The sequence below is a fragment of the Babylonia areolata genome, chromosome 22 (genome assembly GCF_041734735.1).
Source record: "Babylonia areolata isolate BAREFJ2019XMU chromosome 22, ASM4173473v1, whole genome shotgun sequence".
NCBI classification, from domain to species: Eukaryota; Metazoa; Mollusca; class Gastropoda; order Neogastropoda; family Buccinidae; genus Babylonia; species Babylonia areolata.
The window spans coordinates 17102033-17114532 of record NC_134897.1 but is presented as its reverse complement, the minus strand read 5'-3'; the positions used below and the strand labels follow the sequence as shown (position 1 = coordinate 17114532).

At 43.9% G+C, this 12500-nt stretch overlaps 1 protein-coding gene across 1 annotated transcript in view; it reads left to right on the top strand.

Annotated features, from left to right (window-relative positions):
• LOC143297367 (uncharacterized) overlaps nucleotides 1–12500 on the top strand; it is a 115073-nt gene that overhangs the window by 62099 nt on the left and 40474 nt on the right. Inside the window, exons 27-33 of the mRNA XM_076609676.1 lie at nucleotides 1234–1366; nucleotides 3428–3622; nucleotides 6148–6313; nucleotides 6746–6813; nucleotides 7340–7440; nucleotides 9196–9342; nucleotides 11004–11093. Of these exons, the coding sequence (XP_076465791.1) occupies nucleotides 1234–1366; nucleotides 3428–3622; nucleotides 6148–6313; nucleotides 6746–6813; nucleotides 7340–7440; nucleotides 9196–9342; nucleotides 11004–11093 (900 nt within the window). The remainder of the gene's footprint in view (nucleotides 1–1233; nucleotides 1367–3427; nucleotides 3623–6147; nucleotides 6314–6745; nucleotides 6814–7339; nucleotides 7441–9195; nucleotides 9343–11003; nucleotides 11094–12500) is intronic.

Genomic DNA, 12500 nt, shown 5'->3' with positions numbered 1-12500 from the left:
TTCTGTCTTTCTCTCCCTTCTGTCTACACATGTTGATACATTTTGTCTTTCTGTCCCTTCTGTCTACACGTGTTGATATGTTCTGTCTTTCTCCCGCCTTCTGTCTACACGTGTTGATACGTTTTGTCTTTCTCCCGCCTTCCGTCTACATGTGTTGATACGTTCTGTCTTTCTCTCCCTTCTGTCTGCAAGTGTTGATACGTTCTGTCTTTCTCTCCCTTCTGTCTGCAAGTGTTGATACGTTCTGTCTTTCTCCCGCCTTCTGTCTACACGTGTTGATACGTTCTGTCTTTCTCCCACCTTCTGTCTACATGTGTTGATACGTTCTGTCTTTCTCTCCCTTCTGTCTACATGTGTTGATACGTTCTGTCTTTCTCTCCCTTCTGTCTACACGTGTTGATACGTTCTGTCTTTCTCCCACCTTCTGTCTACATGTGTTGATACGTTCTGTCTTTCTCTCCCTTCTGTCTACACGTGTTAATACGTTCTGTCTTTCTCCCACCTTCTGTCTACATGTGTTGATACGTTCTGTCTTTCTCCCGCCTTCTGTCTACACGTGTTGATACGTTCTGTCTTTCTCTCCCTTCTGTCTACACATGTTAATGTGTTCTGTCTTTCTCCCACCTTCTGTCTACACGTGTTGATACGTTCTGTCTTCCATCCGTTTGCTTCACAGTTTGTGCATGCGTGTGAAAGGTTGTTGTGAAGCTGCTTTGATTTGTTTCCGTGCATGATTTAGAGCTATACAAATGCATGTAGTATAAGTGGTAGCAGTAGTAGTAGTTTTGTTGTTGTTGTTGTTGTTGTTGTTTAGAATATTGCTGTTATTATCATTATTGTTATTATTATTATATGTTATTATTGTTGTTTTTGTTTTTATTACCGTTATGATTAGATGTTATTGTTTTTATCATTTTAGATGTTATTGTTTTTATCATTGTTATCATAACTCATTATTGTTATTATCATTATTATTATTATTGTTAGCAGTAGTAGTAGTAGTGTTAGTAGTAGTAGTAGTAGTAGTGGTGTTAGTATCATCATCATGATTATTGTTGTTATTGTTCTTGTTGTTCTTGTTCTTATCATCATCAACATCATGAGTAGTAGTAGTAGCAGCAGTGATAGCTGTGTTATTGTTATTATTATTGTTATCATTATCATTATCTGTATCACTGTTCTGTGAGGTAAGCTCATTAGGAACGGGGTGGGTGCGTGATGCGTTGTTCGCAGGACAAGTCGGCGCTGTTCCAGCAGTTTGATGAGGATGCCAACGGAACCCTGGACCAGAAGGAGATCGGCAAACTGAACGCCAACGTCTTTCACCTCTTTCCTCGCTTCGGCTACATGGGATCCGATCCTCCAGGTCAGACCGTAGAGCAGATGGGTCCAGTAGCCGAGTGGTTAAAGCGTTGGACTTTTATTCTGAGGGTCCCGGGTTGGAATCTCGGTAACAGCGCCTGGCGGGTAAAGGCTGGAGATTTATTGTTTATCTCCCAGGTCAACGTATGTGTGCGGACCTGCTTGTGCCTGAACCCTTCGTGTGTATACACAAGCAGAATATTAAATATGCATGTTAAAGATCCTATGTCAGTGTTTAGTGTGTTATGAAAACAAGAACATACCTAGCATGCACACCCCCCGAAAACCAGCAGTATGACTGCTTACATGGTGGGGTAAAAATGACCATACACATAAAAGCCTACTCATACATATGAGTGTACATACAAGTGAACGTGGGAGTTGCAGCCCATGAATGAAGAAGAAGAAGAAGATTGTAGAGCGCGCAGTTTCTGGAATTAAAAGGAACCGTGATACCTTTCCTGCTTTGCAGGATGGAATACGGTTCAGCTGCTGGTGTTGCGGGTTGCTGGGAATCGTGTAAAACAATGTGGAATATAACTGTATCTGGTGCTCAGATTTGCCTCTCCTTCCCCTCCCCCCTCCCCCCATCCCCCACCTCCCCAACCCCCCCGCACCCTCTCCCCCAACCGACACCAATCCTTACAGTGAGGATTGGATAGTCAGATAGTAGTTAGTGTACTGAAATTGTGTTGTTCGTTTTGGTGTGTATGAGTAATGTTCATGTGAAGTGTTGTGCAGAAAATTATCTGTTGCACAAAGCACCCAGAACAGTTTGTTTGTTTTTTTTGGGGGGAGGGGGGTGGTTTCTGCCTTGCTTTGTATTTCATTGTGTACATGCATCCTGGTGCAGCATGTGTCGTTGTACGTGAGAGAGGGGGAGAGAGCGAGTGGGGGGAGAGGGAGAGAAACAAAACAAGTTTATTCAATAAGGCCATGGCCCCATTTGAAGGGGTGATTACAGATTTTGTAAGAACAGATTTGCGTAAGGATATAATCTTACAACATGTATGCTCAAACAAAGCTCTGTTCTGTTTAACCAGTCATGAAACTACGTTGTTTTAGTGACTTATAGATAAGTATGGCAAGATTAAAAAAAGACGTTATCATTTGTAGAAGGCAGAAGTAATACTAACCGAAAATTACTTGGTCTGCTATAGTACCTCAGCGGAATATATCTTTGTCTCAAGTCATCTAATACAGGACAACATCATACAAAATGGCAGAACAGTTTTCGTGATGAAGTGCTAAAAAGTATCCATTGTTATTATTATAAAGTGTTATGCATGTATGATTGATTACCTTGATCATTATTAGTAGTAGTAGTAGTTGGAGCATCAGCAGGAGAAGTTGTATCATCATCATCATCATCATCATCATCATTAGTATTATCCTGTTCCTTCTTCTCCTCCTCCTCCCCATCACTGTTCTTCTTTTTATTCACATCATCATCATCATCATTGGTAGCAGTAGTTGTATCATTTTTATTATCATCATCATTATCATCATCATCATCATCACCATTATTATTATCCTCCTCTTCATTATCATCATCATTCTTGTTCTTTTTCTTCATATCATCATCATTATTACTATTATTATCATCACAATCATCATTATTATTATCCTCATCCTCATCATCGTCATTGTTCTTCATCTTCATATCATCATCATCATCATTATTATCATCATCACCATTTTCATCATCATCTTCATCATCATAATTATTATTATCATCATCATCATGCTCATCGTTTGTCTTCTTTTTCTTCATATATTCAGCGTCATTTTTATTATGATTATCATCATCCACATCATCATTATCATTCTTTTTTTTTCTTCAAATCGTCATCATCATCATCATTATCACAATATTTCTTATTACCATCAGCAGCAGCATCTTGTCATCACCATTGTCATCTCCACCATCATCATCACCATTATAACATCATTATCATTATTATTATTTTATCACCATCATCATCACATCATTATCATTATTACTATCGTCACCATCATCACCATCATAACCATCCTCACTATCCTCACTATCACTATGACACAGATGACGACATGCCCAGTGGGTTCCCCATGGAGATCATGGAACTGGAGAGTCTGGAGTATCTCAGTCTGCAGTTCCAGGGCCTGGTCTCCGTGCCCGCAGAGATTGGGCGTCTCAAGAACCTCAGGACGCTTAACCTTAGCCACAACCCCAACCTCCTGTCTGTGTCGGCACATGTGGCGCAGCTGCCTCTCAAACGTCAGTCTGCAGGGTGTTTTGATTTTGGGGAGGGTTGTTGTTTTGTTTTTTTATCTTGAGGTGGGTTTTTTGGTGGTTTTTTTTTTTTTTTTTTTTTTTTTTTTGGGGGGGGGGGGGGGGTTGTTTGTGTGTGGTGTGAGTCTTTAAGAAGAATGTATAAATGCCTAGCATTGTGGCAATATGTTTCTGTTTGCAATGCAATACGAGGCAGTCCAATATACTACAATATTACACACTGTAATAGAATACAAGGCAGTGCAATTCAGTACAGGTACAATACGGTGCAATACAGTACAACTGCACAGTGCGATGCAGTACAATGCAATACAGTACAAGACTATTCAGTACTGTTCGATACAATCAAATACAGTTCAGTACAACCCTATTCAAAACAGAACAGTGCAGAACAGTATGGTACAATGCAATGTAATACGAGACAATGCAGTACAGCGTAGTAATCTACCCTTCCCTACCCTTCCCTACCCTACCCTATCTTACTCCACTCTACTCTGCTCAGCTTTGCCGTGCAACACTGTGCTCTGTACTGTGCTGAAATGTATTATACTGTTTTATAGTGTGCTGTCCTGAACTGCACTGTACAGTATAACACAAAACAGTATGATATAATCCAACACAGCACAACACAACACACGACACGACACGACGCTACATGACGCAACACAACACAACACAACACAACACGACACTTCAACTCAACACAATACAACTCAGCACAATACAATGCAACTCAACACTCCACTCCACTCCACTCCACCACACCACCACACTCCACCATACTCCACACCACCATACTCCACACCACCGCACTCCACTCCACCGCACTCCACTCCACCACACTCCACCATACTCCACCCCACCATACTCCACACCACCGCACTCCACTCCACCGCACTCCACTCCACCACACCACCACACTCCACCATACTCCACACCACCACACTCCACTCCACCACTCCACCACTCCACCACACCACCACACTCCACTCCACCACACCACCACACTCCACTCCACACCACCACACTCCACTCCACCACACCACTGCACTCCACACCACCACACTCCACTCCAGTCCACATCACACCAATCCACTCCACTCCATTGGAATCCACTCCACTTCAGTAAACTGTTCCACCACACTCCACTCCACCACACTACCACACCCCACACCACCACACCACACTCCACACCACCACACCACACTCCACACCACCACACTACCACACTCCACACCACCACACCCCACACCACAACACTCACCACACTCCACGCCACCACACTCACCACACTCCACAACACCACACTCCACACAACCACACTCCACCACACCCCTCTCCACTCCACTCACCACACCACACTCCAGTCCACTCTCCACTCCACCCCACTCCAGACCACCACACTCCACCACACTCCACTCTGCCGCACTCTCCACACTCCACTCCACTCCACCCCACAACATTCTACACCCCCCACCCAACGACCACACCCTACTCCACCCTACTCTCCACACGCCACTCCAATCCACTCTGCCACACTCCACTCCACAACACTCCACACTCCACTCTACCACACTCCACACCATCACACTCCAAATCACCGCACCACAACACCCCTCTCCACTCCACTCGCCACACTCTTCCCCACTCCACTCTCCTCCCCACTCAACACCACCACACCCCACTCCACTCCACCACACTCCACTCCACCACACTCCACACCACCACACCCCACTCCACACCACCCCACTCCACACCACCACACTCCACACCACCACACCCCACTCCACTCCACCACACTCCACACCACCACACCACACTCCACACCACCACACTCCACACCACCACACTCCACACCACCACACCCCACTCCACACCACCACACTCCACACCACCACACTTCACACCACCACACTCCACTCCACCACACTCCACACCACCACACTCCACTCCACTCTCCACTCCAACACACTCCAACACACTCCACACCACCACACCAACACACTCCGCACCACCACACCCCACTCCACACCACCACACTCCACTCCACTCTACACCACCACACTCCACACGACCCCACTGTCCACACTCCACACTCAACTCCACACCACTCTCCACACTCCACTCCACTCCACACCACCACACTCTACCCCACCACACCACACTCCACTCCAACTCCACTCCACTCTCCACACTCCACTCCACCCCGCCACACTCCACTCCACCCCACTCTCCACACTCCACACCACCACACCCCACTCCACTCCACCACAGTCCACACCACCCCACTCCACACCACCACACTCCTCTCCACCCCTCCACACTCCACTCCACCCCGCCACACTCCACCCCACTCTCCACACTCCTCTCCACCCCTCCACACTCACACCACCCCACCACACTCGACTCCACCCCACACTCCGACTCCACCCCACCCTACTCTCCACACTCTACACTCCACTCCACCATGCTCCACTCCACTCCACACTCCACTCCACTCCACTCCACAGGCCTGGAGATGGAGGACTGCCCTGTGCTGAAGACGCCGCCCAAGGAGATCCGGGCCAAAGGGTTCACCAGCACCTTTGCCTTCCTCAAGCGTCTGCTGAGCGGCTCCGTGGACTGCAAGAGAACCAAGCTCATGATGGTTGGCTTGGGAGGGGCAGGAAAAACAAGGTGTGTGAGAGAGGCTTGGGGATGCGGGGGGGAGGGGAGGAGAGGAGGGGGAAAGGAGTGTGTGTGGGGGGGGTGGGGTGGGGGGGGTGAGTGTGTGTGTGTGTGTGTGTGTTTTCTTGTGTTATCTTCATGTGCTGTTGAATGCCGTTACGCACATTTGTCCATGTATTGTTTCATGTGAGGCATTTAGAGCCAATTATACTGAGAGTTTACAGCTTATATAAGTACTATACATTTTTGTTATTATTATGATTATTATCATCATAATTATTATGATTATTATCATTACTATTAGTAGTAGAAGTAGTATTATAATTCTTCTTATTATTATTATTACTATTATTATTATTGGTATCATCATCATCATCATTATTATGAACTGTTGAAGGCTTGATCACTGATGTCTTTGAAATGTCTGTGCTCCCTCTTCAGCTTGGTGAAAGCTCTGATGAGCGGCAAGGACAAAGCGGAGATGACCATCGGAGAAGAAATCACAGATGGTGCGTAGTTCAGCGAACCTCCCTGCTGCCCCCCCCCCCCCCCCCCACCCCCACCCCCCCCATCCCCCACCTCCCCCCCTTTTCCTGTCTCTTCTAGTTTTGAAGTTCGAGGTCGCCTCCCTCCCCTGCGTCTTCCTGTCTATAGTTTCTGCAGGTTTCTATTTACATGTAAAATATATCAGATTTTTGGTGGGTTTTTTTTGTTTTTTTTATCTATGTGAATTAGAGTTATACATGCGTGTGAATGACTGGTGTATGTGTGTAAGCGTTATGGTTAGTCTCTGCACAATATTCAGAGCTGTATTTAAAATATTTTCATTTATTCTTTTTTTTTTTTTTTTTATTATTGTTATTTTTACTGCAAGCATTGACAGTTACCTGTGGACAGCATACATCCATATCATCATTATTATTATCATTATCATGATTATTATTAGTAGTATTTGTATTATCAATATTGTTTTTATTATTATTATTATAATTATGATTATTATTATTATTAATCTTGTGATTGCTATCACTGCAGGCATTGACATCTGCCCGTGGACAGTGGAGACGGAGGAAGGACCACTGACGTTCAGTGTGTGGGACTTTGCCGGCCAGACAGTGTACTACAACACTCACCAGGTGGGCTTCGCTGCCACCGTCACTTTCTCCAGGATGTGTCACAGCATTTGGACATGTCTGTATACGGCTACACATCTGCTAGGCTTGACCAGCAGCGTGCCCCAACGCGCTAAGTCAGCCCTGGAGTGCTTGTATTTGTATTTGTATTTCTTTTTATCACAACAGATTTCCCTGTGTGAAATTCGGGCTGCTCTCCCCAGGGAGAGCGCGTCGCTACACTACAGCGCCACCCATTTTTAAAAAAAATTTTTTCCTGCGTGCAGTTTTATTTGTTTTTCATATCGCAGTGGATTTTTTCTACAGAATTTTGCCAGGAACAACCCTTTTGTTGCCGTGGGTTCTTTTACGTGCGCTAAGTGCATGTGGCACACTGGATGCTCAGTTTGATTCTCAGTCAAACTTGGGAGAAAGGGTGAGAGCAGGACTTGAACTCAGACCTGCACAGGCATTGTATTGGCAGATAAGCATCTTAACTGTTCTGCCATCTTTCTCCAGATCGTATACTTCAGTACTCACCAAGTGGGTTTGAGAACAAACAGCTGCTTTCATTTAACATTACTGCTCACATTAAAATGCTCTTTGACATCAAATGACATCAGGCCGACCAATCATACTGTTCGATTGTGGAGTGACCCAGAATAGCGCACTCTGCTTGGCTAATCACAAAATCACATGTACAGCGCAAGATGGAAGTTTACTTTCGGAGAATGCTATTCCATTCCTTCGTCCGAATCCGAATACGTTTTGTGTAGGAATGCGTGAGCATTCCTTCATCCGGAGAGAGTTAAAGTGTTGGACTTTCAATCTGAGGGTCCTGGGTTCGAATCACGGTGACGGCGCCTGGTAGGTAAAGGGTGGAGATTTTTACGATCTCCCAGGTCAACATATGTGCAGACCTGCTAGTGCCTGAACCCCCTTCATGTGTATATGCAAGCAGAAGATCAAATACGCACGTTAAAGATCCTGTAATCCATGTCAGCGTTCGGTGGGTTATGGAAACAAGAACATACCCAGCATGCACACGCCCGAAAACGGAGTATGGCTGCCTACATGGCGGGGTAAAAACGGTCATACACGTAAAAGCCCACTCGTGTGCATACGAGTGAACGCAGAAGAAGAAGAAGAAGCATGGTGTTGTGTCCTTGGGGTAAGGCTTTTAACTCCAAGTTTTCCCCACTCCACGCAGGAAAGAACAGCTACCTGGCTTCGGATGGGGAAGGTTAAAAGCAGCGGAAGGAGATTATTGAACCCTGCCTTCCTTTGCCAAGCCCTAGACACAGTGGATGTGAAATCACCGTTACAGTAGCTTTTAACTCTTTCACCGCCACGTTTCTGTTTGAAAAACACTCCCCAGCACCAAATATTTTAGAAATGTGCTGTCAGTCACGGGCATCAGTTCATGTCAAAACAAGAAAGTGGACTTGTTCACTTCAAACTTTGCCAGGAGGAAAAGGTTAGTCATTGTTCTATTGGCGGTGAAAATGGCTGCAGCTATCAAGCTTTGTTACAGTGTGAAAAATGGTCTTATCAGCATGACCCCACAATGGCAACAAAAGTCGCATATGGCAGTGCACTGTCTAGTCAACTAAAGTCGCCTATGGCTGTGAAAGAGTTAAAAGGCCATAGAATCCATGACCTTTTCTTTTCCATATCGTCAGTGGTAATGGCATCATTCCTGACCTCTTTGATTGATATTGTTTGGGGTTTCAGTGCCTGTCAGTCTTGTGTATTGTCTTGTTTGTTTGTTTGTTGCAGTTTTTCCTGTCAGACCGGGCAGTGTACTTGCTGTTGTGGAACATCCGTCTGGGTCACGAACACGCCGGCCTGGACTTCTGGCTCAGCTCCATCTCTGTGCATGCCCCCAAAGCGCCAATCTTTGTCGTTGGCACTCACGTTGATCAGGTGGGGGGGCATGTGATGCTAATGATGATAATAGTAGCAATGATAGTGACAATAATAGTGATAATTTCAATAATGATAATAATGATCACTGGGATTGCGGCGGATGAACCTGGGCGTGGCTGTGTACAGGGGAATGAGCAGTGTGGGAGTTACGCCACTGAAACGGTGCTGATGATTGGTCAGCAAAAAAATAAAATAGAATTGAAATAATGATGATGATAAATGATAATGATGTCGGTGATAATGATAGTATGTAGTACTTATATGGTGCACACTCCCCACACAGTGGATTCTAAATGCCTCACATGAAACAGTATAACAACACACACACACACACACACACACACATATATATATATATATATATATATATATATATATATATAGACAACAGTGCACGATTGCACACAACAGCACATGACATGCAAGAAACACACACATGCACACACACACACATGCACGCATGCATGAACACATGTATATATATTAGAGATGATTTTACGACAAAATTTTGTCATGGAAGACGCTCTTGTTATCATGGGTTCTTTTCCATGCGCTAAAAGTATGCCATTCATGGAACCTCGTTTATTGTTTCATCCAAATGACTAGCATCCAGACCACCTCTCCAGGTTTTGTTAAGGGGGAGTGTGGGATTTGATTCAGATTCTCTCGTTTCCTAGACAGAGCATTACAATGAGATAAGATACATAAAATAAGATGCAGACTTAATGCAGAAATCTGTCGTTTGGTTCAAGTGCATGTTGCACTGAGCCTGTAAAGCACAATCACTTGCAGAACATGACCATTCATCAAAACGTGCATCACGATAACTCGGTGTGAAATACAATCAGAGTTGACTAGTAATTGAAAGCACATGTGTTTCAGACTAAAATATGACAAAGCGAACATTCATTTCCTTCAGCTCATAAACTCAAGCACTACATACATGCATACACACCACACACACACCACCCTGTTGCCTCTCACTTACATGTACATCAGTGCACACTGGCAACAACAACATGACAGCCTGCCATGCTGTACATCGTTATGAGGCCATCAGGTTAAAAAGCTTGTCGAAAAATAGATATTTCGGCAAGATACCATATGTGGCAAGATAAGTCACGGAAAATAGGATGCAACATTGTGGCCACCACAAAGGACGCAGTAGCCGAGTGTTTCAAGCATCGGACTTTTGGTCTGTGGGTCCTGGGTTTGAATCTCGGTAACTGTGCCTGGTGGGTAAAGGGTGGAGATTTTTCCGATCTCCCAGGTCAACATATGTGCGTGCAGACCTGTTAGTGCCTGAACCCCTTTTATGTGTATACGCACGCAGAAGATCATATACGTATGTTAAAGATCCTGTAATCCATATGAGCGTTTGGTGGGTTACGGAAATAAGAACACACTCAGCATGCACACCTCCGAAAACGGAATATAGCTGCATACATAATGGGGTAAATAAATAAAACGGTCATACATGTAAAATTGTAAATGTCTGCATGAGAGTGAATCTGTGTATGACTGAAACCTGACTGAATAACACAGGAAACGAATGTTGAGTGCCCAAGGAGTGAGGTGACAAGGGGGGGGGTGGCGGGCAGGGTTGACAGTGCAACAGTGGTGACAGCTGGCAGGTCAGGTGTGTGCTGTGCGGGCAGGTGGCCAAGGTGGAGCTGCCCATGAGGGAGATGAAGCAGAGGTACAACCAGATCGCAGACTTCCACTTCGTGTCCTCCTTCTCCGGACAGGTCAGGCACTGCTCTGGTCTGACAACATCACCAGCAACTGCTGCTACGAATTATGATAATTATGATATTCATGATGATGAGGATTATAATGATAATGACGATAATATGATTTTTTTTATGACAATAATGATGATGATGATAATGATGATGATATTAGGGATAATATTAATAATGATAATAATAATAATGGAGTATGGCTGCCAACATGGCAGGCTAAAAAAAAAAAAAACCCAAAAACCTGTCGAACATGTAAAATGTTATATGTCTGTCTTAGTGTGTATGTGTGCATGCTTGAAATCTGACTGAATGACACAGGAAATGAATGATGAGCACCCAGTGGCAGCCGTCAGTTGGCTGTACCCAGGCAGGCAGCCTGTTGTGTAAATGACAACGTGTTTGTGAAGCGCTTCAAGCTTGGTCTCCAACCGAGGATAGGTGCTATATTACTATCCCTATCAATCAATAACAAGACTGATGATAATGGTAATGATGATAGTGATAATGTTAATAATGATAATGGTGATGATGTGGATAATAATGATGATAAAAAAAAATTAGGATGATGATGATAATATTGATACTGTTGATAATCATGATAACAACAGTAATAGTAAGAATGAGGAGAATAAGAATCATGATAATGATGATGATGATGGTAGTAATGATAGTAATGATAAGAATAATGATGATTATCATGATGATGATGTTAATTAATAATGTTGATAATGATACCAACCCTACTACTGCACACTAAGGTCCATGGCTCCAGACAGGACCTGGAGAGGACATCGTCATTCAGTGGACGGGCTGGACTGACACTGTGAAACGGGGAACAAGAAGAAGAAAATGATAATGATGATGATGTTGATGATAATAATGATAATAGTAATTATGATAATGAAAATTGTTATTGTTGATATTATTCAAAGAATTTTTTTTTTTATTAATCTGTTTCTATCACCAATTTGATGTGCTTTCATTTCTGTTTATGTTTCGATTTTGGCGTGTGATACCAAAGTCTTCATATCCTGCATGACCCAACACAGGTTCACAGGATTAAATAGCCAAGTGGTTAGCATCCCTGCCTTATGAAAATTCTGTGCTAGAAATTTCCTCTTTTCTATCACTCTCTTTGTTTCTGCCTTTTTTCCCCCTTTCTTCACTGTTGTCTCCTTTTTTTCAGCCTTCCCAGTCCATTCCCCTTTCTTTTTTTCAAGCAAGCCTTGACATTTTTTTTTCTCTTTTCCACAGCCTGTGATGTACTATCTGAGCTGTTTTTGCTCTGACGATTAGGTAGTAAGATGTAAACAATGGGATGGGCACTAACTGCCCATTCTGCAGTGTTATTTGCCGATATGGCCTTTTTTATGTATTTTTTGTTTGGATTTGAAGTTTTGTTTTTTTCCT